Genomic DNA, 24,110 nt, shown 5'->3' with positions numbered 1-24,110 from the left:
ACTGAGCGACTCACCTGAACTGATGACTGCTGCAAACAAGTTTTTAACTCAAATCTTCCACGTCCTCAGAAATATTGAAAATGCTCAAGAAAAATATTTCTGAAATTAAAAAGGAAGTTCGGGAATGGAAATTAAGTGTACTGGGCTACCTTGGGACGTCGTGTTACAAAGACCCAACGTCTAGTATCTCAATAAAGGGAAAGTTTTAATAAAATATTCCTAACAGCAATATTCTTCGAAAAGCTAGCATTTCAGTAAAGACAGCTGGGTCTTTTACTTTGCAAACTGCTTGAAACCCAAATCGAAAGTGCCAACTTCCACAGAGGTGTTGAACACTAGCACTACACAAGCTCCACGCCTAGCTCCGAGAAGTCGGAGACAAACCAGAGAGCACGCAGGGTGGGGATAATCTCGCGAGAAGCAACGTATAAATCATTTTTCGCGATATTTGGTGCCCAGCCCCTTTCCCCCTTCTCTCTCTTGCAGGATCACGGTTAATCTCGCGATCTTTTGGAAGTTCCGTTGGGGAAGATGGCGGCGGCCGCGAGCACCCTTCTCTTCTTGCCGCCGGGGACTTCAGACTGAGTCTTCCCTGGAAGAGTGGGACTGCAGGTTCCCTGCGTCCCGGGAGCCCGAACCAACTTGGTTCCTCCATTACTGGTGGGGAAGGGCATATCCTCTTGTGTAGGACTTAGGCCCTCCCCGCCGTCAGGATGAAGGCTCAGGGGGAGACCGAGGGTGAGTGACTGAGGGGGAAATCAGGGGGCGGGACACAGCTGGGGGAGCCAATGCCTCCGCGGGGGCCACTCTCCCGAGGGCTCAGGATCTAGGAGGCGGGATATGTCTTGAGTTTTAGATTCTGACTGCCTTCCTTGGTGATGGAGAGCTTCGACTTTGGGGAGATGGGGGCTCCCAACTTGAGTGTGAAGGTTTCCTATTTGGCAAGGGGCAACATTTGGGCCTCAGGGCATTTTTTAGCCTAAAGAGATGGGAGACCGGGCAAGTGAACGTAAACTTTCTTCTTCAAAAGAGAAATCTGAATGATGACATAAAACAATAATAGGACGCTATATATCAAAGTACTGTAAGATGTTTTGTCGTGAATGAAATGATTAGGTCCTTATGGTATTAAAAGCCAGTAGTTTTAAAAAATGTCACAGCGTTCATATCTTGTGGTATTGTATATTTTTAAAATGCTTTTAATTTCAGTCTTTAAATATCTGAACTAAGAACTGTTGAAAAACACTTTTCTGTGTAACTTTATATTCTCTAAAGTTCCACATTTCAGCTTAGATGCTCCCTTAGCGTTTTGGACATAGTTCTGTTGATACACGATTATTTTTTTGTCTTCTCCAGTGTACTCTGAGCTTTGTAGAGCAGGATCTTGCCTTACTCATCATTGTATAGTCCTGGGCACATAATGTTGTGTTGTTGTGTTAGTCACTCAGTCGTTTCCTACTCTGTGACCCGACGGACTGCAGCCCACCCGGCTCCTTCGCCTGTGGAATTCTCCAGGCAAGAACACTGAAGTGGGTTGCCGTTTCCTTCTCCCGGCACATAATAGTTGCTCAAAAAAACGTTTCACTGAAGCATTTTTGTAAAGATTTATCGTCGGCCGCCTTCTTTTTTTTTTTTTTTTAATCATCGGCCGCCTTAAGGGAGAGAAGGGAGGTGTGTTTGAAGGAGAAAGAAAAAAGGGTGCAGAGGAATGACAAGTGTAAGTGGAATCTTAGTGAGGCAGGAATTTTGTCTAGTTTGCTCACTGCCGTATCTCTGAGATGTAAAATAGTGCCTGAGTGAATGTCTTAAATGTGGGAATTGCCAAACATTTCTCCAGAATTATAAACTGAATGAAACATCCCCAAGAACAGTTTTCCAGATGAAGGCCTTGGAGGGAGGAGTTGAATCTCGATCTGAAGATGTCACTACTTTATCTTTGATTGCTGACATTCTATTCATCTTTCAAGACATCTTTTCTGTAACATCCCTAAACTAATTACACACTTTTCCTCCTTTGAATTTTGATAGTAATGTGTCCCTATTTTTAAGAGCATATCTCATTTTGCTTTGTGTGATGGTTATTTTCACATTAACTTATCCACACCCCCTCACAGATGTCATCTCAGGCATATTGTATTTTTGCACTGCTGGTCTCCAGCACAGTCCTTGCTCATGTTAAGCAGTTAAAAGAATTACAGGAGTGTTGGAGGTTGTAGGAGGTTCCTTCAAACACTATCTGGGATCCATTCTTTTCTACCTTTCTCTTACCTTTGCCTGAAACTCATCCTTTAGTCACTTGACATTTCCTTTGTTCGTATAGTTTGAATTCGAACAGGAAATAGCTGAATGGCAAATGAAGCTTGTTTTCTTGACAATACTTACAAATTGATCTCTTAAAATTATGTGAAAAAATTAAGAAAGTCTCTATTTTCACATTGAAAACCAACTAACTATAGTAAGGCCATGTTCAAATGTATGCTCTGCATATGTCATGCAAAGGATTTCATGCCTATCATGAAATTATTTTGTCATTAAATAGTAGTCTTTATCCTCAGGACTGGAGGTGGTTCTTTTTTTGCTTCTCATTAAGTCTGAAGAGAAAGCAGTCCCCTTCTATAGTGTTGTTAGATTAGGCCCATAATTTCTGTCTACTTATTAGAAATGAATTCTTTGTGTATTTTGAAGTAAATGATATTGGATAAGATTTTAACTTGAGTTCGTACCAGGATGAAGTATGGGAGTTTTGTTTGCAAGAAAAACTGTGGAAGGTCTTGAAAGAAGAGTTGCTAATAATTTTTTCTGATTTATATCTTAGAGTCGGAAAAGCTGAGTAAGATGAGTTCTCTCTTGGAACGGCTCCATGCGAAATTTAACCAAAATAGACCTTGGAGTGAAACCATTAAGCTTGTGCGTCAAGTCATGGTGAGGACTGTGGTGAACTGGATAAAGTGTTGTGCTTAGAAAATTATTTGATAAGCTAAGTTACCTATGTAGACTTTTTCTAGCTAGTTATTATGGTGTGTCTTCAGTTTTATTTCTCATAACATCATACGTACATGATGGCTTTCAACTTTTAAGTCTACCTAAGAAGAAGATATGTTAATAGAATTGTGTTAATCATGAGTTATAGTAAGCTGGGATATTTTAGGCAAAAGTTGTAAGAAACACACTTATAAAGCATAATTAGTTTCCTAGTGACCTAGTGTTTAGGATTCCCAGCTTTCATTACTGTAACCTTGGATTCAATCCCTGGTTGAGGAACTAAGATCCCACAAGTCCCACAGTGCTGCCAAAAAAAAAAAAACAGATACATGTGATAGCCTGATATAGAGAAACATTTACTTTTTACTTCCTGTCAAGCTCCTTGATTCTAATGTGTTAATACTTTCATTGTATCTATACTGGTAGTAGAGTTTGCAATCATTTTTATTAACTTCACTTGTTTACTCTGTGACTTCCTCTATAGTACTTTCTCCTTCCTGAGGCATTCACCAGTATGGGGAGCCCTTAGTTAAGTGGTATACAGGGAGTGGGGTGAGGGTATAGCACAGCACTAGTAAGAGAATTGAATTTGCTGTCAGAAAAACCTTTATTTTAATCTTGACTCCACTACTACCTGTGTAACCTTGGACAAATTGCTTGTTTTTCCTACCCTCAATTTCCTCATCTAGGAGGTAGAGACACCAGTTTGAGTAAGATGAGCAACACCAGTTTGCTTTTTCGCACAGTTTTGCTGTAAAGATCAAATGAGATAATGAACACCAAAATGTCATGTTGCTTAGAGATTTCCATAACTAAGTTCTACAGACATCTTCTGGCTCAGGATTGTATACATAAAAAAGATTTGTAGTTTTTTTTTTTTTTTTAAGTCTTAATGAGAATTTTTCCAGTCTGGGTATTCAGAGGTTGTCATTTTTGTACTAGAAGGCAGCCATATTCTAGTTTGAGATACCACCTCTAAATGATATTGTCATTAGAGAAACATCATGAGCTAGAGGACTCCAGGTGCCTACTAAGACCCTCTCTTGGGTTACCAGTTCTTGGTTTGGTCACCAAAGTTTCCATTGTCTACTTATCACTTTTGCAGATTCAGAAACCTGCTTTTATTGGTATGTAAAAGATTTTGAAGAATTTTCAACAACTGTGTGTGTGCATGCTAAGTCTCTTCAGTCATGTCCAACTCTTTACGACCCTATGGACTGTAGCCCACTAGGCTTCTCTGTCCATGGGATTCTCCAGGCAAGAATACTGGCGTGGGTTGCCATGCCCTCCTCCAGGGGATCTTTTAAACCCAGGGATTGAATCCATGTCTCCTGTGGCTCCTGCACTGCCGGCAGATTCTTTACTGCTGATCCACTGGGGAAGCCGTTTTAAAACTGACATACTAACAGAATCTCAGTAGATTAATATGAAAGTCAGAATGCCAGTTTATTAATGAGGGTTTGTCTTTCCAGTTACCAAAATACTGGTATCCATTGCCTAGAGCAATGGACACAGTCCTTGTCTATTTAAGGTATAAAGGAATCTGGATTATTAATTAAGCAGATATTTGGGAGCGTGGAATTAGAGCCAAGAAAGATGGATTTAGGGCGTGGAAAAGCCTCAAAACCTATCCTTGTATCATAAAACTGCTGATACTTCTGGGGACTAGAATGTTGTACAGAGAGAAACTGCTTCCTTGGATAGGTTTAGAAAAATTATGCTAAATTTTTGCTCTTTGGATTTTTGGATTATGTATCTTGTTTCCTAGAGTCATTCTGTTGGGTGGGCCAAAAATTTCATTCTGGTTTTTCTGTAACATCTTATGGAAAAATCCAAATGAACTTTTTAGCTGGCCCAGTAGTTTAACTAAGGTTTGGTTGTATTTCTTAGATTACATGCATATCACCTTATTAGGTTTGGGAATTGTCAAATTTGAGCCACCCCATTGTGAGTCTTAGGATATAGTCATCTTCTGCAGGAGGCTGATTTCATTTATTACATTTTGATTCTTCTAATTTTTCCCTGAAAATTATTTTAGATCTGGAAATACCTTTGTTGTAGACTCTTTTTTTTTTTTGGTTGCACTGTGTCATGTGGGATCTTAATCCCACAGCCAGGGATTGAACCCACGTCCCCTGCTTTGGAAGCATGAAGTCTTAACCACTGGACCACCAGAGAAGTCCTAGATGTGAAAATATCTTTTTCTCCTTTCATGGATACGGATATGGTGTATCTATGTATTCTGTAGATTAACCTTTCCTCTTTTGGATAGATGGACAAAATAACAATTAAAAATTTATAGATTATCTAGAATATATAAGAAATACAGAGTATATAGACTACTTCATAATCTGTAGACTATCCTGAAATATTATTTCTAGAATAATATATGTGTTTACCAAAAACTATTGGCTTGGTTAATTTTTACCTCAAATGTTTTCCTATTTTAATATAGGAGAAGAGAGTTGTAATGAGTTCTGGAGGGCACCAACATTTGGTCAGCTGTTTGGAGACATTGCAGAAAGCTCTCAAAGGTTTGTAAACATTGTTGAAATATGCTAACTTCTTAAAAACGCTCCAGTTTAGGAAAGACTTTTATACTTATACTAGAAATATAAATTGAGATAGGTGGGTGTCACTCTTGATTTCATTATGAAGTTGAGATGAACTTTTACCTGAACTTTTCTTTTTAACCTGAACTTTTGAAACATCTATTTTTTATTCTATTTTGAAGGCTGGTAGAGACTCAAAAAATAATTGATGAAGGGTAACTAAGATAGCATATTGGAGGGGAAAATTTTTTTCCTTCACATGTTCTCTCCTAATTAACTCAATAAGAAGATGGACTTTTTGACTCTAAGACTTTTACAGTATTTATTAACAGTGTTTTCATAAGAAAATGAAAAGAGGAAAGAAAAAAATGTTTTTAGGAAAGCAAACATGAAATTTAAGTCATGAGCTTGATTATTCAAGCTTATAATTACTACTTCTGTCTGGTTTTGAAGGAAAATGAAAGTAAAAACAGACAAACAGGTTTTACACTGATTATCACAAATGAGCTGGGATTGAATCCATACCCACTTTACCACTAGATGACCAGCAAGTCCCTAAGTATGTCTTCTTTAAAGATAACTTGTCCCAAATGAGTAAAGAAAAAGGGAAAGGAGAAAGGTCCAGTTTTTTTCAAATAGATCTTTTTTTTGGACCCTTATTGCTTAGGCTGCAGCTAAGCCTTATCAGTGAGCTTTGTGCAGATTATAAGCATTTGAACTATAGATGAGCTTTGTGCAGATTACAAGTATTTGGACTATTGAATGTGTTTATGGCTTTGGAAGGACAGATATACTCCTCAGGATGTTTCTGTCTTTGAAGAATACTATTTAAGTTATTTGGAGTATGCTTTGTGATTTCCTTTTTTTCACCCTTTTGTAGTAACATCTTTACCAGCAATGACCGACCGTTTGGAGTCTATAGCAAGACAGAATGGGTAAGTAGTATATCTGTAGGCAGAAATATTTAACTTAGTGTTGACTTTGGGTGGCTTTATTTATGTGTCTTCTATTAATTTTTGTTTTGATTTGTTCCTGCTAGACTGGGCTCTCATCTCAGTGCCAGTGGCACTGAATGTTACATCACGTCAGATATGTTCTATGTGGAAGTGCAGTTAGATCCTGCAGGACAGCTTTGTGATGTAAAAGTGGCTCACCATGGGGAGAATCCTGTGGTATGTGTTGATATTTCACTGGAATCTGTGGGGTTTACTTAGGGACATTAATTTTTAAAGAAATTGTTGGGGTTTGAAATAGCTTGGGTTTAGGTTTTTTCACGAGCCACTGTAGAGATGATGTGATGGGCTACAACATCAATAGCTGTAGAGTGGAATTTAGAATACTCTGGGTCCATCTCTGACATCATCCAAAGGCTTTGACAAGAAGAAACACCAGAGGAACTTTTTCCAATTCATATCAACAAACATGAGCCGCAGTTGAACAATAGGTGCTGGGGATACAAATAATTTAAATTCCTATCCTCAAAGAACTTATAATCAAGAAGGACAGATAATCTTGTATATAGCTAATGTCTCTGAAAAGCCCTGTAATAGACAGGAATGTAAAAGGTGTATAACCAGACAATTGGATATGAATTCCAGGGATGGCTTTAAAGAGAGGTCCTAATGTTTTAAACAAGCAACTGAAAGTTGATTCCTTTATAAACTATTTCAATATATTTGATTTTTAATTTCCTGACCCAACCCCATGGTTTACCAAGTAGGAAGAAGATGTCTTTGATATCTTAATATAAGGACCTTCTATAGTTTTAATGTTTCTGTTATAAAGCATGTGTTATTAATAAAAAAGAAAAAAACTTTTGATGTCTTCAAGCATCTTAAAGTAGTGTAGAGTTTTAACATAATTTCTTTAATTTCAGAGCTGTCCAGAGCTTGTACAGCAGCTAAGGTGAGCAGCTGACATTTACATTCCCTTTTATTGGCAGACAGTGCTGTTCTTTATAGTTACATTTTGAGAATGGTCAGAATTTACTTTTCTAAGGAACAACTTTATTTTCTTGGGTCAAGATTTTTCAAAGTCTGTACTTGATCACTTTCAGCATTGACTTAGCTTTTTTTTTTTTTTACACTCTATTCCATCTATCCTAGGATTTCCCGACCTTGACAGTATTGCCATTTTGGGTTGGGAGATTCTTTGCTCTAGGGGGTTGCCCAGTTCATTCTTGGATGTTAAACAGCATCCCTGGTTTCTCCCAGCTAGTTAGGATCTATGATAACCTCCTATCTGTGACTTTGATTATCTATGATAATCAAAAATATCTCCAGATATTGTCAAACGTCCTCTGGAGGACAAAATCACTCCTGGTTGAGAACTACTGAGTTTACCTTAGGAATTCTCTGTGGAACAAAATAAACAGAACCTAATTATTGAATTAGAGAAAGCTTGAGAAAATTGAGTCTATACTATGGAAAGAACTTTTTTTCACTTTGAGAAAAATTGTTTTATATTTAAGGTTTATGGGTCCCAAATCATAGTAAAGTGCTAGGCTTAAAGACAGTCTCTTTTAGTAATTGATGTTTTTTTTGTCATTGGCTTATCTTTTCTCCTTTAATTGAGTGGAGATTTCCAGGCTTAAATTTAAACCCCGAATTAACTCTCTGGAAATTTGAGAAAGTTGTTACATCAATTTTATGTTTTAAATATAGTGAAGTTATCAGATACGGAGGAGTCTTAAGGGCTTAACATTGAGAAATAAGTTTTACAGTCAGCCTTCCAGTGATCAGTTTAATGTCCTTACAGCCAAATACACCAGATTTGAATGAGCTTTGAAAAATTGCAATGCAACATAAAAAATAACCTTTTATGATTTCATTTACTCAATAAGTCTAGCAAAGATGTATTATCAGAATAGTCCAGGAAACCAGTATTTCTGGTTCTAATGTAGAATAGGAGACTGTACCAGTTTATGAACTGATGGTATTCTAAAGTTAATTTGTAAGCATGTTTGGAAGTGGGAACCTTAGAAAGAATATTAGTCTTTACCAGGTATTTTTAATCACTCTGTATAGATGATGATTTTAAGGTAAGGAATATATTTTGCTGTTGCTCTTGTTTCTTTTTAGTGTCTTCATGGCACTTTGGGCAATAAGTATTCAATAAATGCCTGATCAAGTATCTGACATTGTCAGAGCAGTATAGTTTTCAACAGACATTTTTTTTTTAAAGTTTGAAAAAGGATATAGAGACTTAGAATTGTTGAGTTGTGTTGGATTCCTGCCTATAAAAGCTTACTTGACTAATAATCCACCTCTGAATGTTAGGTTTTAGGATGCCAGGATTCCTGGTAGTAGTTTCTTTTTCCTGGGGTAATTTGTTATAGGAACATTTTAAAATATATCATTTGTCTCCACACTACCTATTCTGCCTTTGCTTAGGTCTCCCATCTCTCTCCCACTGTTCATTTCCTTTCTCTGCTCTTACTGTATACATGAAAGTGTCCTATCTTCCTAATTTATTTACTTCCTTTTTCTCTCTGAAAGATTTTTTTTCCTCATGACATCCAGTCATCTCAGTTACAAATTAAGAGGGGAAGTGATTTAAATTAAGTCTCATTACTTAAGAACAAATTAGTATATGAGGTAACAGGTCTTTTTGACTATCTTTTATACTGTTTATTAGCACCTTCTCCCAAAAAATGGAGCAGAGAAAGGAGAATATTGTATTTTCTTTTGCAACTTTTGACTGATTCTAGAAAACTCGGGGGGGGGGGCAAATTATTAAGATTAGTTTTATATAGCCTTGATTTGATTTTGGGGACTTTGCTGATAAGATTGAGTAGTAATTGTATGTTTTATTCTCTTCCCTCTCTCCTCTTCCCTGAACATCTCACAGGGAAAAAAATTTTGATGAATTTTCTAAGCACCTTAAGGGTCTTGTTAATCTTTATAACCTTCCAGGGGACAAGTAAGTATTTTTTGCTTTTGTTTGAAAAATTAGTATAAATCTATAAATCATTTTTTACTTAGAAATTTGCCAAGTCTTCTGCCCTAGCTCATTTCTGATTTCTATTCATACTGACAGTCTATAACTCAGCTTCTAACTTAATGTCTTTTAAAGGTATTTTAAATAAACAGTATCTGGATTAACGATTATAGTGCTAGAAGGTAGATTATAATCCTTGAGGTATCTTCAGCATATTGATTTCTAGGCTGAAAGAAATTGTCATGGGACTGGTTTTATGTTTTTAACCTACCTGGGATTCTGCTTACTTGCTTGGTCTTTTAAGTAGAGATAAAAATTAGTTTTGGTAGATCACTAATGATTTTTTTTTTTTAAATATCTAAGTTGCCTCCAAGGTAGATTTGCTCTCTAGGCTTTCAGTGTTTGTGTATATTTGTTAACTAATTGTTGTTCTGTTTACTTTCTAGCAAATTGAAGACTAAAATGTACTTGGCTCTCCAATCCTTAGAACAAGATCTATCTAAAATGGCAGTTATGTACTGGTAAGACTGGCTAAAGTATCAATTCTCTTTGACCTTGTTCTTAAAGTTTTTTTGTCTATGGTTTACTAGGCTTCTGTTATTTAAAAAATACGTATTATAGATGTATGTTACTATGCATCTGTATTTTACCTGTACTGTACATCTTGTCCATATCCTTTCACTTCCCAAATGATTGCATTCCATTTTCTTAATATCAGTATCCCTAAGTTGTTGGTTGGTATTCCATAGGTTTTATAAGAAGACTTGTGAAACCTGGCCTCCCTTCTGATAAATAATAGTATAGTTGTAATTTTTGTTCACCATATTATACACTGGTGTATTCTCAGAAATAATCCCTTCACCTTGAGGGTGAAATATAATTGTTAAATGCCCAAGATAAAGTCATTAGGATAGAATTAAAAGATGTGTAAGGGCTGAACTCATTATCACATTGTATACTAATACCTTCAGGGCTTAAATGTAAATAAACATAGATCCTTTGTCTTGCAGGAAAGCAACCAATGCTGGTCCCTTGGATAAGATTCTTCATGGAAGTGTTGGCTATCTCACTCCAAGAAGTGGGGGTATGTGATGCTATTTTGCTTTAGAAAAAAACCTAATTTTTAGTTGAAAGATTACTACTTAAAATTTCATCTTGGTTTTAGAAGCAGAAGGTGAAAATTACTAGTCATTTGTGATGGTTTTCTTTTTGTTTAATTGAAATGTAGTTGATTTTCAATGTTGTATTAGTTTCTAGTATAGGTAAACTGATTTAGTTATACATACTTTTATTCTTTTTCCTATTCTTTTTCCTAATAGTATTTATTACAAGATACTGAATGTAGTCCCCTGTGCTATACAGTAGGACACTGTTGTATAAATTTGTATCTGCCAATCCCAGACTCCACATTTACCCCTCTCTCATTTGTGTATTTTTCAATGGTTTCTAAGGTGTCAATACTTGCCCTCCCCTAGTTTTCTTATTTTTTAATTGTGAAGTAAATTGTTGCTGCTAGAAATAATACTTATGCTTCTGTCATATTTCACAAGCTGCTTTGGATCATGAGTTCTCATATTTTAAACTATTTTCTTGTATATAGGTTTATAGGAAGGGAATATTTTTCTTTATTTGTAAGTTACCTGATAAAGTAGTGATAAGTTTTATTTTTCATAGGTCATTTAATGAACTTGAAGTATTATGCCTCTCCTTCTGACCTGCTGGATGATAAGACAACATCCCCTATCATTTTGCATGAGAATAATGGTAAGACTTTCACTATAAAGTAACTAAAGGTTTTGCTCAGTGTTTAAAAAATATTTTTAAAAAGTTGAATGCCCAGACCTGCCTGTACTTTATGGTTTGCTACTCCCAAGTGAATATGCCATCCCTATCAAAGTTTTCCATTTCTACCAGAGTTTGCTTCTGATACATACATACACATTCATACATATATACACATGTATATATACATCTGTTGTCGTCTAGTTGCTCAGTCATGCTCGGCTCTTTTGTGACTCCATGGACTGTAGCCTGCCAGGCTCCTCGTCCATAGGATATACATACATAATAAAAAAGCCTAATTGGTCCTTTCGAATGAGTAAATGAGTGAATGAGAAAATGTAAATGATCTGACTTGAAATTTGCTTTAATCATTACTTTAAAGGTAAAGAAGTTAACCAACTTACTAAAGAACTAAAATAATGGATCTTACTTTCTATTTGCACTTTTTTTGGGGTGCACCACATGGCTTGCTGGATCTTAGTTCTTTGACGAGAGATGGAACCCCATGCCCTTTGGAGTGAAGGCACAGGGTTCTAACCATGGACTGCCAGGGAATTCCTGTATTTGCGCTTCAATAGACTAAAACCTAATGAAAAATGGGCTAATACCTCATTTTGCTCCCCTTTTAACTTCAATCATTGACTGTCTATGGTCATAATTCTATTTAAATGCATTCTGAAGTTGGAGAAAATAAGTTAATATTGGTAATCGGTCTTTAAATGTTTTTTTCCTTATACTGCATTGTTTCCTATATTTTGTATTATTTACTAACAGAATTATTGGTTTGTTAGAAAGGTACTTGTAGCATTTCTAAGTTATATAGGTATAGAATCTGATAATTAAGGCTGACAAATTACACAGAAGCTAGCTTTTTTTTTTTTTATGTTAAGATCCTTATAATTTGTGTTACTCTGGAGAATACCTTTTTTTTTTCTTTTTCCCAGTTCCTCGATCTTTGGGCATGAATGCATCAGTGACAATTGAAGGAACGTCTGCTATGTATAAACTCCCAATTGCACCATTAATTATGGGATCACATCCAGTTGACAACAAATGGTAAGTGAAATATAATTCTAGGGTAGCAAAGTCCATTTTTTTCAACTTTAAGCCCAGTAAGAAACAAGTATTACTTTGACTTGGCTCTTCCCACACTTGACTTTCTAGGGGTGGGCTTTTTGTTTTATCCATTTGATTTCTCTTTTCAGTATTTGCATGCTCCTCTTTGAAGTCTGCTCATAGAACATAGCTTTATCGTGAGAGAGAAGAGAACTGTGCTACTTCCACTGGCTTAGTGGTTTAGTGGTTGCTCTGTGGGATTTTCTTATGGGACTTTATGTTGATCTGGAGCTATGTTGGAGCAATATTAATAACTACAGAATGTGTTTCAGGATAGATGTTCAATAAGATACTTTAGGGTTAACAAATAGGATATTTTGGAATTGGGGGAAGGAAGTTCAAAGAGTGAAGTTTGATAGCCTTTGTATGTGTTTATATGATACAAATGTGTCTTGAGTATTGAGATTTTTCATTTTTACATCAATTCAGTATCCCAATCCTTCACTTTTTTTTTTTTTTTGAAGGACTCCCTCCTTCTCCTTAGTTACCAGTGCCAACAGTGTTGATCTTCCTGCTTGTTTCTTCTTGAAATTTCCCCAGCCACTTCCAGTATCTAGAGCATTTGTTCAGAAAATTCAGAACTGCACAGGTGAGTTTTAAGAAGCATCAGAAGCTAACAACTGTTATAAAAGTGAAAGCAAACTTCAAATTCACATTATCTTAGCCCTCTTTCAGTCTTGACTTCAAAAAACTAGTGATAGGTATAGATATCATGGTGTTTTGAACTACTCAATGCTTATTAGTAAGTACTTTTTGAATAAATGGGTGAATGAAGGGAAAACTGAGCTGTCAACATTTTCATTTTACTGTGATTATATTGATCTTTGCTATTCCAGGAATTCCATTGTTTGAAACTCAGCCAACTTATGTACCCCTCTATGAACTGATCACTCAATTTGAACTGTCAAAGGATCCTGACCCCTTACCTTTGAATCACAACATGCGATTTTATGCTGTAAGTAAGGCCTTATGGATTGTTGTAGATTATGCTTGGACCCAAGATCAGAATCTTCCTTTTATAGGATACCTGAGATCAGAAGACATTCTTTTGGCTTACTGGATCATGTCCTGTTTTCTCAGTCAGGCAGGAAATTACAGATATCTTTGAAATGTACTGAAAAAGAACATAACTTCCAAGTTAGGAAACAGTGTACATTGAATTGTTGAAATTTCAAATGAAAGTCTCTTAATGGTATTCTAAACTTTTATAAGCTTATAAGTAGGTATTAAGAATTCTTGCTGTTTAATCCTTTCAAGTGCTGTGAACTTCTAATCTACAGAGTACTTACAGAGAAGAAAAGTACTGGAATGAGTGAATTAAGGATGGTTTTAAAACCACATCTGAACTTGAATTTATTTGAATGTTTGACAGTAGTCTAAAGTAACAGTTCCTCAATTCTGGCTCCATTATAACTGTAGAGGATGTTATTAAAAATAAAAATTTTGCACTTACTGTTCAGGGACCCTTTTTATACAGATTTCTGAGGTAATTTTTATGTTAGCTAGGTTAGGAAACCACTGGCAGAACATTTACAAAAAAGGGGTCTTTTCAACCAAGTGAGTGATTGGCATTTAACATCAGCTGACTAGTAATTGACTGTGGAGCTTTACTGTTCAGCAAGAAATTGCTGATTTTTGAGGAGTAGGGTGTTTGTTTTGTTTTTTTTTTCAGGATAGTTTGTGGTTGGAGTACAGTGGCTGAGTAAATAGCATTTGTTCCCTTTGTTCTTTTTGCCCAGGCTCTTCCAGGTCAACAGCACTGCTATTTCCTCAACAAGGATGCTCCTCTTCCAGATGGTAGAAGTCTACAGGGAACCCTTGTTAGCAAAATCACCTTTCAGCACCCTGGCCGGGTTCCTCTTATCCTGAATCTGATCAGACACCAAGTGGCCTATAACACCCTGATAGGAAGCTGTGTCAAAAGAACTATTCTGAAGGAAGGTACTGCCTTTTCTTTTGCTATATTTACCAGTAAATGGTACTGATTACTCTAGTAGTTCTCTAATTTGGTGGCTCATCATATCACCTGTGGAGCTTCCAAAACTACAAATATTTGGTTTCCATACCAAATGAACTTAATTAGAATCTCTGTGGGAGGAGTTGGGAATCTAGTTTAAGCTCTGTGGATAATTTTGATGGAAGCAATCTGTACATTGGCATATGGAAACTACTGAGTTTTTTTGCAATGGACTTACTGTTTTTCTGCATGCAGTGGTGTGATTGGGTACCTAGGGCCCTGAATCTTGCAGCAGATATATAAGGTATAATTTGAAATTTTGTAGGAAGAGAGTTCTTGACACCTAAATTTTAGGTTGTTAGGCAGTGCTTCTCACGTTTTAATCATGAGTGTATTTTCTCCACCTTCTTTGGAGAATTTTGTCATACAGCTAAAAATAGGTGAGACCTGTGCTTTTTCTTTCTCTCCCAGGATTCTGGAATGCTGATGTTTTTCACAGTTTGCTCTTAGAAATCTTGATATGAATTTTGGCTGCTCTAGTTGATCATAGTTAATTTTTTACATTAGTTGTAAACATTTCAGTGATAGAACTGTGCCAAATGGTAGGCAAGAAGAAACCCAGAAGGTAAACCAGGACATATATTTTATGGGAATGAGAATTGTTCCAGAAATGAAAAATTTTGGAAAGTTGAAGTAATGACACAGAGCATGTGCAAGTATCCTTATGACCCTTCTGTTTCATGTATCTCAATCCTAGGAGATTATCCACATAGCTTTAGAGCATTTAAAAATGAGTTTTTGTGAGATAGTTATAAAGTTAGTCCTACAGAGGTGCATACTTTTTCCCAAGAAAGTATGTAATTCTTGTCTCTGGGCTTTCAGCATGTTTGGCTTAGAAACCAATGATGATAGTTACATGTAAGTGTATTTCACATAAATATATCATTTTAGATTGTATTCTCTACATCCATGTTTACCAAACTATGGAATGTATAGCTAACAGCTGTATACTAGTAGAAAGCAGTGTTTATAACAGTGATTCTGATGTCTGCTTATCAAATAGAATGAGAAACTCCTTTTGGCCACGTTTATTTTCAGCATTGATTTTCAAGGCAGGATGTTTATATCTGCCAAGGACTCTATCAATTTAGAGATTAAATATCTTCATTTAAAAAAACTGAAGTTTACTCTGTTTTAGAGTATTTATAACATAAACTGTTAGATTCTTAGGAATCTGATTTCTTCAGTCACCTGTGAGTGCCAGTGGGTTTTATGTTTTTAAAAAAATATGTGGGATTTAGTTTTGGTGAGGGAGAGAAAGAATTTCATAATTAATGATTACTATTTACATATCTCAAGTCTTTTTATCTGGTTGATTATTTTATGATCCTTTTCTTTGCCTTTTAGATTCTCCAGGGCTTCTCCAATTTGAAGTGTGTCCCCTCTCGGAGTCTCGTTTCAGCGTGTCTTTTCAGCACCCTGTGAATGACTCCCTGGTGTGTGGTGAGTTATGTGGGTGGCTAGCACCTCTCTCAGGGTAGCAGTTTGGTCCTTTTATCTCTTCTTGAAAAGTCAGAAACTGAAGCCAAACCCATCCTAAACACCTCCTATATGTTTTGTTTTTCAGTGGTAATGGATGTGCAGGACTCAACACATGTGAGCTGTAAACTCTACAAGGGGCTGTCAGATGCACTCATTTGCACAGATGACTTCATTGCCAAAGTTGTTCAAAGGTAGCACTGGCCCTTTTTCATCAGAGTACCATTAAGAGGTGTATAAAGAATGCTGTTTTCAGGAATAAATGAATTAGAAATTTAGGAGGAAGGCATTTAGTCACTGCTTTGAATTCACACATCTCTGCTTTTGGAACTAGAAGCAATATGAGTTTTTGATTTTATAAATCTCATGAGAGTAATAGGAAGTAAAGTAGGTAACTTCAGACCCAGTGTTAGGGATCTTTTATGAGGGAGAGGGCTGAAAAAAGATGTAGATCTTTTTTTCACTTTTCCTCTGTGTCATTTTTGTAAAAAAACACATGTAATATGTCAAACAGCAGTATGTGGGAAGATACTTTAGCCATTCAACTTGCTGGAAGCATTAATATGTAATTTCAAGATTTTTTAGAGCAGGTATGAGTGGTCTGTTTAGTAAATAAAAATATATTTTATTGACACATAAGACATGCCTGTAAATGAACACGTGCCTGTTCCTTTACTGTCTATGGTAGCTTTTGAGCTAAGATGGCAGAGTAGTTGGACAGAAACCATATAATCTTAAAAAGTCATTGTATTACTATCTGGTCTTTTAAGAAAGGTTGTTGACATAGTCTAGAGCAAATTGTTTTCAAACATGTTTATAAACATAAATTTATCTGTAACATAAAAAGTGCTTTGCTTTAAAATAAAAAGGATTTCCTGCCAGTGGTGGTACTTTTCACAGTATAGCTTTGGGGTGATTTAAGCTACTTAAGCATAGAATTTGATGGGTCAAGAGATTTTTCTAGTGGTTCATCAATTAAGATAAATTGTATATACTGTTACACCATTAATCATATGTGACGTCCCCAAAGGAGGGCATTTTCTTACTGAGGTCATTATTACCAGTTTTATTTTAGTTCAGTATGGTATCTAATTATTTGGACTTTTGTTTATAATTGGTTTGTTTTTGGTGGCATGTCAAAGGAGGTTGATGATTGCCTCCTGGTCCAGACTTTTTTTTTTTTTTTGGCTGCTCTGTGTGGCTTGCAAGATATCAGTTCCCCATCCAAGGATTGAACCTGGGCCCGCAGCAGTGAAAGCTTGGAGTCCTAACCACTAGACCACCAGGGAATTCCTTCCAGATTCTTTTTATTTATTCATTCATTCATATAAAATATTTATTTGGCTGTGCCAGCTCTTAGTTGTGGCATGTGGATCTTTTGTTGTGGCATGTGGGATCTAGTTCCTTACCAGGGATCAAAATCAGCCATCCTACGTTGGGAGTATGGAGTCTTAGCCACTGGACCATCAGGGAAGTCTTCCTCCAGATTCTTGGGTATATCCAAAGCTCTGGCATTTTACAGAACTGCTCCTGCCTTACAGGTTATCTGCCTTACCTGAAAACTGTTTATTGCAAATCTTTACTTAAGACAAAAGTAAAGCCTTTATCTCAAATGAAAAATTGGTTTAAGTAGCAGCTAGTGCATTGTTCATTTTGTTTTTTCCATCTTATTTTACAGATGTATGTCGATTCCTGTGACGATGAGGGCTATTCGGAGGAAAGCTGAAACCATTCAGGCCGACACCCCAGCACTGTCCCTCATTGCAGAGACAGTTGAAGACATGGTGAAAAAGAACCTGCCCCCGGCTAGCAGCCCAGGGTATGGCATGACCACAGGCAACAACCCAATGAGTGGTACCACTACACCAACCAACACCTTTCCGGGGGGTCCCATTACCACCTTGTTTAATATGAGCATGAGCATCAAAGATCGGCATGAGTCGGTGGGCCATGGGGAGGACTTCAGCAAGGTATCTCAGAACCCAATTCTTACCAGTTTGTTGCAAATCACAGGGAACGGGGGGTCTACCATTGGCTCGAGTCCGACCCCTCCTCATCACACGCCGCCACCTGTCTCTTCGATGGCCGGCAACACCAAGAACCACCCGATGCTCATGAACCTTCTTAAAGATAATCCTGCCCAGGATTTCTCAACCCTTTATGGAAGCAGCCCTTTAGAAAGGCAGAACTCCTCTTCCGGCTCACCCCGGATGGAAATGTGCTCGGGAAGCAACAAGACAAAGAAGAAGAAGTCATCAAGATTACCACCTGACAAACCAAAGCACCAGACTGAAGATGACTTTCAGAGGGAGCTATTTTCAATGGATGTTGACTCACAAAACCCTATCTTTGATGTCAACATGACAGCTGACACGCTGGATACGCCACACATTACTCCAGCTCCAAGCCAGTGTAGTACTCCCCCAACAACTTACCCGCAACCAGTACCTCACCCCCAACCCAGTATTCAAAGGATGGTCCGACTATCCAGTTCAGACAGCATTGGCCCAGATGTAACCGATATCCTTTCAGACATTGCAGAAGAAGCTTCTAAGCTTCCCAGCACTAGTGACGATTGTCCACCCATTGGCACCCCTGTTCGAGATTCTTCAAGCTCTGGGCATTCTCAGAGTGCCCTCTTTGACCCTGATGTCTTTCAAGCCAATAATAATGAAAATCCATACACTGATCCAGCTGACCTTATTGCAGATGCTGCTGGCAGCCCCAGTAGTGACTCACCTACCAATCATTTTTTTCCTGATGGAGTAGATTTCAATCCTGATTTGTTGAACAGCCAGAGCCAAAGTGGTTTTGGAGAAGAATATTTTGATGAAAGCAGCCAAAGTGGAGATAATGATGATTTCAAAGGATTTGCATCTCAGGCACTAAATACTTTGGGGGTGCCAATGCTTGGAGGTGATAATGGGGAGACTAAGTTTAAAGGCAATAGCCAAGCTGACACGGTTGATTTCAGTATTATAGCAGTGGCTGGTAAGGCTTTGGGTCCTACAGATCTTATGGAGCATCACAGTGGTAGCCAGAGTCCTTTATTGACCACTGGGGACTTAGGGAAAGAAAAGACTCAAAAGAGAGTAAAGGAAGGCAATGGTGCCAGTAATAGTAGTCTGTCAGGGACAGGATTAGACAGCAAACCAGGGAAGCGCAGTCGAACCCCTTCTAATGATGGCAAAAGCAAAGATAAGCCTCCAAAGCGGAAAAAGGCAGACACTGAGGGAAAGTCTCCATCTCACAGTTCTTCTAACCGACCTTTCACCCCACCTACTAGTACAGGTGGATCCAAATCTCCAGGCAGTTCAGGAAGATCTCAGACTCCCCCAGGTGTTGCCACACCACCCATTCCCAAAATTACTATTCAGATTCCTAAGGGAACTGTGATGGTGGGCAAGCCCTCTTCTCACAGTCAGTATACCAGCAGTGGTTCTGTGTCTTCCTCAGGAAGTAAAAGCCACCATAGCCATTCTTCCTTATCTTCTGCTTCCAACTCAGGCAAGATGAAAAGCAGTAAATCAGAAGGTTCATCAAGTTCTAAGTTAAGTAGCAGTATATATTCTAGCCAAGGGTCTTCTGGATCTAGCCAGTCCAAAAATTCATCCCAGTCTGGGGGAAAGCCAGGCTCCTCTCCTATTACCAAGCATGGACTGAGCAGTGGCTCCAGCAGCACCAAGATGAAACCTCAAGGGAAGCCATCATCACTTATGAATCCTTCTTTAAGTAAACCAAACATATCCCCTTCCCATTCAAGGCCACCTGGAGGCTCTGATAAGCTTGCCTCTCCAATGAAGCCTGTTCCTGGGACTCCCCCATCCTCTAAAGCCAAGTCCCCTATCAGTTCAGGTTCTGGTGGTTCTCACATGTCTGGAACTAGTTCAAGCACCGGCATGAAGTCATCTTCAGGGTTAGGATCCTCAGGCTCATTGTCTCAGAAAACTCCCCCATCATCTAACTCTTGTACAGCATCTTCCTCTTCCTTTTCCTCAAGTGGCTCTTCCATGTCATCCTCTCAGAACCAGCATGGGAGTTCCAAAGGGAAATCTCCCAGCAGAAATAAGAAGCCGTCTTTAACAGCTGTCATAGATAAACTGAAGCATGGGGTTGTCACCAGTGGCCCTGGGGGTGAAGACCCAATGGACGGCCAAATGGGGGTGAGCACAAATTCTAGCCATCCTGTGTCCTCCAAACATAACATGTCTGGAGGAGAGTTCCAGGGCAAGCGTGAGAAAAGTGATAAAGACAAATCAAAGGTTTCCACCTCGGGGGGCTCAGTGGATTCATCTAAGAAGACCTCAGAGTCTAAAAATGTGGGGAGCACGGGTGTGGCAAAAATTATCATCAGCAAGCATGATGGGGGATCCCCCAGCATTAAAGCCAAAGTGACTTTGCAGAAACCTGGGGAAGGTGGTGGAGAAGGGCTTAGGCCTCAGATGGCCTCTTCCAAAAACTATGGCTCTCCACTCATCAGTGGTTCCACTCCAAAGCATGAGCGTGGCTCTCCCAGCCATAGTAAGTCACCAGCATATACCCCCCAGAATCTGGACAGTGAAAGTGAGTCAGGCTCCTCCATAGCAGAGAAATCTTATCAGAACAGTCCTAGCTCAGATGATGGCATCCGACCTCTTCCAGAATACAGCACAGAGAAGCATAAGAAGCACAAAAAAGAAAAGAAGAAAGTAAAAGACAAAGATAGGGACCGGGACAAAGACCGAGACAAGAAAAAATCTCATAGCATCAAGCCAGAGAGTTGGTCTAAATCACCCATCTCTTCAGACCAGTCCTTGTCTATGACAAGTAACACAATCTTATCTACAGACAGGCCCTCAAGGCTCAGCCCTGACTTTATGATTGGGGAGGAAGATGATGATCTTATGGATGTGGCCCTGATTGGCAACTAGGAACCTATTTAAAGCAAAAATATGGCCAGAGAAGAACTAAGTGTATAGGCAAATCACCATAAGGAGTGAGTCAGACAGGTCTGATTTTGTATTTAAGAATCTTAAATGGCATGGCTTTGACACCAAGTGGGATGAATTTTGAAAGGCATAGCCGGACCCTACTAAAGAGACCATAGGGTTTGATTCTGGTTACCACAAATCACTTGTTCCTTTGCCAGGAAAAAAAAAAAAAGTTTTAAAATATTTGCTTATGAAAGGGAGGGGGTGGGAAGGGCTTAGGGAGAGGGAAGGGTGGGAAACAGTTTTGTGGGAAATATTCATATATATTTTTTCTCCCTTTTTCCATTTTTAGGCCATGTTTTAAACTCATTTTAGTGCATGTATTTGAAGGGCTGGGCAGAAAATGAAAAAGCAATACATTCCTTGATGCATTTGCATGAAGGTTGTTCACCTTTGGGTAGTTGTCCATTGAGGCAGGGGCAAATGAAGGACTTGGGTCATTTTGGACACTTAAGTAATGTTTGGTGTCTGTTTCTTAGAGGAGTGATTGGGGAGGGAAGATGATTTTAGCTATTTATTTGTAATATTTTAACCCTTTATCTGTTTGCTTTTATACAGTGTTTTTTCTAATTCTATGAGGTTCAGGGTTCAAAATGATGGGAGGCAAGGAGGCTTATTTGCTGGTAGGGAGCTTGTGGCTTATGCTGGTAATGTAGTATCAAGCTGAAGCAGATCAGTCAGAGCCCACCTTTGGAGTCAAGTAGAAAACCAAAATGGTGTTTTTGTTATAGGAGGTTTTTCATAGGGTTCAGACATCATAGGAATATTAGGAGTTATCTTTCTGTGGAGGTATTGATTTATAGTTTCTTTTTCCTTTAAAGAAAGCTCGGCTGGCTTTTTGGGATGTAAACCTGTTTTCAAATGCAGTAAAGTTTAAAAGTGGGATAGCCTCCCTGACCCAGTGGCATGAAAACCATTACAGAATTCATAGTTCTCCTATTTCTACAGTGTGCCAAAAGTCCACGTCCCAGCATTTTGTTTGTAGGAGAACTGATGCCATTCCTGAGAACTGGGCTCCTTGTTTCCCTTCATCACAAGGATAAGGAGTCCAGACTTTAATCACTCCACTGTATGCTCCCTTAGATAAAACAGTAAAAAATTTGCAGCCATAGTTCACTTAAAACAGTTTTCAAGCTCACTTGAAGTAATGGGGGCCTGGAATGCTAGGTGGGCATGAAGATAAACCCTTGCTACTATGTAGCAACACAATTGGACCTTTTTGGAAGAACAGGTCTGAGTCTGGATTCTGGGGGACATCAATAAGAAGCCCTTCTCATACATATAGAAATCCAGGAGACCATTTGAGTGCAACACAAGTTCTCAGTATTTGGAGGGTCCTCTCAAAATTCTGCGGCCTTACTTTGATTTTGACACCTGCACTGTGCCATTCCTGATGATTCCATTCAGGATCTGTATCAGCAGGATGGGGCACGATCCCCAGCACAACTCTTCTGGATTAAAAAAAAAAAAAGCCAGGTGATTCATTTGTGTGTGTGTGTGTGTGTCATAAGTGGAGTGACTTCATCAGATACTGAAGATTTCTATATTCAGCTCTTTCTGCAGGTTGGAGTTAGCATAGAGTTGGAAAATCAGCTTTGGCTTTCTTTCCTGACTGTCTCTGATTTCCTTTAGTGTTCTCCCTTTTCTGGTCATCAGCTCTCAACAACTCTGCCACTTTTGTGTCCCAAGGTAATAAGAAGTAGGAAACGAAACATTGCAAAGTGGAGCAAGAAAAGTTATCGGTTACCGTATCAGAGTCAAATGTCTTGGGTGACACTAAGGAGGACATGGGCAAGGTGATACCAGAGTGCTTTATCTTGTGATGCTGATACAGTAGCAGCCTCTCAGACATACAACCAGGTTGGATTTCTCACAAGTTTCTCACCTAGTTTGGAATCTTATCCCATTGGTTTCTGCAGGAAAAAAAAAAAAAGTTAAAATGGTTTTAAGTTTGGGTGGGGAAAGTATGGGGAATGTACTACATAATATCAGGGGCTCAGCTCCCCCAAGTAGAGCCAACAAATACCAAAATGAGTAAACTGGGAAGCTTTTTCTCTCTTTCTGTCTTCATCCCAGATCAAAGAATTCCGAGTTAGGATCTGGATGAAGGATAAGCCCCTGAATTGTCGATGGGCACACCCCACACACTGACCCAGCATCTGAACTTGCTTAACAGGGAGCCGGGGCTAAACTGCTTCACCCTGCCTGAGAACCAGGGAGCACTGCATTTCTCCACAGGGTGGAGGAGAAGAGGCAGAATAAACCAAGCCTGGGACACCTCCCTCCTGTCTAGGTGTACTCATTCTTCTGTTTCAAAAGACGACAAGGACATGAAGTCAACTTCTACCTATCTTCTGCTGCTGGTGTCTTATGTATTCTTAGTTTGACCTGATTCCTCTTGTCTTTTGGCTTCATGTTAGGGGTTCTTGGTCAAAACCTGCTCTGATGTACATGAAGATTCCAGGTTCAAAAAATCAGTTTCTTTTAAAATAAGTATGGGGGGAGGCATGAAATGAAACAGGATATAATTGCCAAAACTAGGCTTGAGGTTGGTGGCTCTTGGAAGGATTTTCCTTAAGGCCTAGGTCTGAAAATACAGGGCAGCACTATCATGAATTCTGAAAAGAAACCTTCCAGGGAGCCAGTGAGTCATAGTATCCAGTTGAGTCACTTAAAGCAGATTCCAGTATAGGAAACTCATTCACAATCCCTTGGCAGTCTCATTTTTTTAACCTTTTGTTCCTAAATCTCCCTCCCTCTTTATTTCTACCCTTAAAGTTTTTTTGAGGGGTAGGAAGTACCTAACATCTCAGAAGCTAGGTTGGGAAACATGCTCAGTTGTAGAAAAACTGAGCTTTAAATTTTGCGTTTTTAAAATGTACATCAGGAGCAGTTGGGGAGGGTCTTTTCTAAATAAACTTTCAAATTTGATTTTCTGTGCATATGGCCGTTCTGTAAATACTTTGGGGTTTTTCATTTTTTTGAAAGTAGACAAAAATCTGTGGGATTTTTTTCCCAAAACATTACAAAAATGTGTTTATTTACATGCAAATAAATTTCTTTGATAAAAAGCATCATATGTATGTGTAATAAATTTTTAACTTTTGAATGCTTTTGTTTATTCAGCTTTTAAAAAATCCAATCAAAAAAATTTAACAAAGTAAAAAAGTCTCCTGAGTAGTACTTGATAATGGGTTAACTGGAAAGGATAATTGAAATTAGAGAAAAACCTGTGGAAGTTTTCATCTGACTTATCTTGCTCAAGCCACTTTT

At 38.3% G+C, this 24,110-nt stretch overlaps 1 protein-coding gene across 2 annotated transcripts; it reads left to right on the top strand.

The window, feature by feature from the left end:
* On the top strand, positions 479 to 23,911 carry MED1 (mediator complex subunit 1). Of its 2 annotated transcripts, XM_005693742.2 has the most exons (17): positions 479 to 738; positions 2,816 to 2,922; positions 5,438 to 5,516; positions 6,415 to 6,469; positions 6,574 to 6,706; positions 7,411 to 7,439; positions 9,384 to 9,455; positions 9,920 to 9,994; positions 10,484 to 10,557; positions 11,148 to 11,237; positions 12,200 to 12,311; positions 12,836 to 12,960; positions 13,208 to 13,326; positions 14,111 to 14,312; positions 15,736 to 15,831; positions 15,956 to 16,061; positions 17,546 to 23,911. In XM_005693742.2, exons 1-17 carry the CDS (start codon positions 714 to 716, stop codon positions 20,775 to 20,777), a joined length of 4,731 nt encoding a protein of 1,576 aa, XP_005693799.1. In that variant the 5' UTR covers positions 479 to 713; the 3' UTR covers positions 20,778 to 23,911. The 2 variants fall into 2 exon arrangements, with proteins under 2 accessions (XP_005693799.1, XP_017920491.1); XM_018065002.1 differs by lacking the exon at positions 6,574 to 6,706.

Source organism: Capra hircus, chromosome 19 (assembly GCF_001704415.2).
Source record: "Capra hircus breed San Clemente chromosome 19, ASM170441v1, whole genome shotgun sequence".
In the NCBI taxonomy this organism is placed as follows: Eukaryota; Metazoa; Chordata; class Mammalia; order Artiodactyla; family Bovidae; genus Capra; species Capra hircus.
This window is presented reverse-complemented; position numbering and strand designations above follow the sequence as displayed.

Bases quoted from the DNA above. Each gene is read 5' to 3' on its own strand.
- MED1 (XM_005693742.2), top strand. From the start codon at position 714: ATGAAGGCTCAGGGGGAGACCGAGG. The intron at 2,923-5,437 runs GTGAGGACTGTG...ATTTTAATATAG, and splicing joins AGCTTGTGCGTCAAGTCATG to GAGAAGAGAGTTGTAATGAG. The intron at 6,707-7,410 runs GTATGTGTTGAT...CTTTAATTTCAG, and splicing joins ACCATGGGGAGAATCCTGTG to AGCTGTCCAGAGCTTGTACA.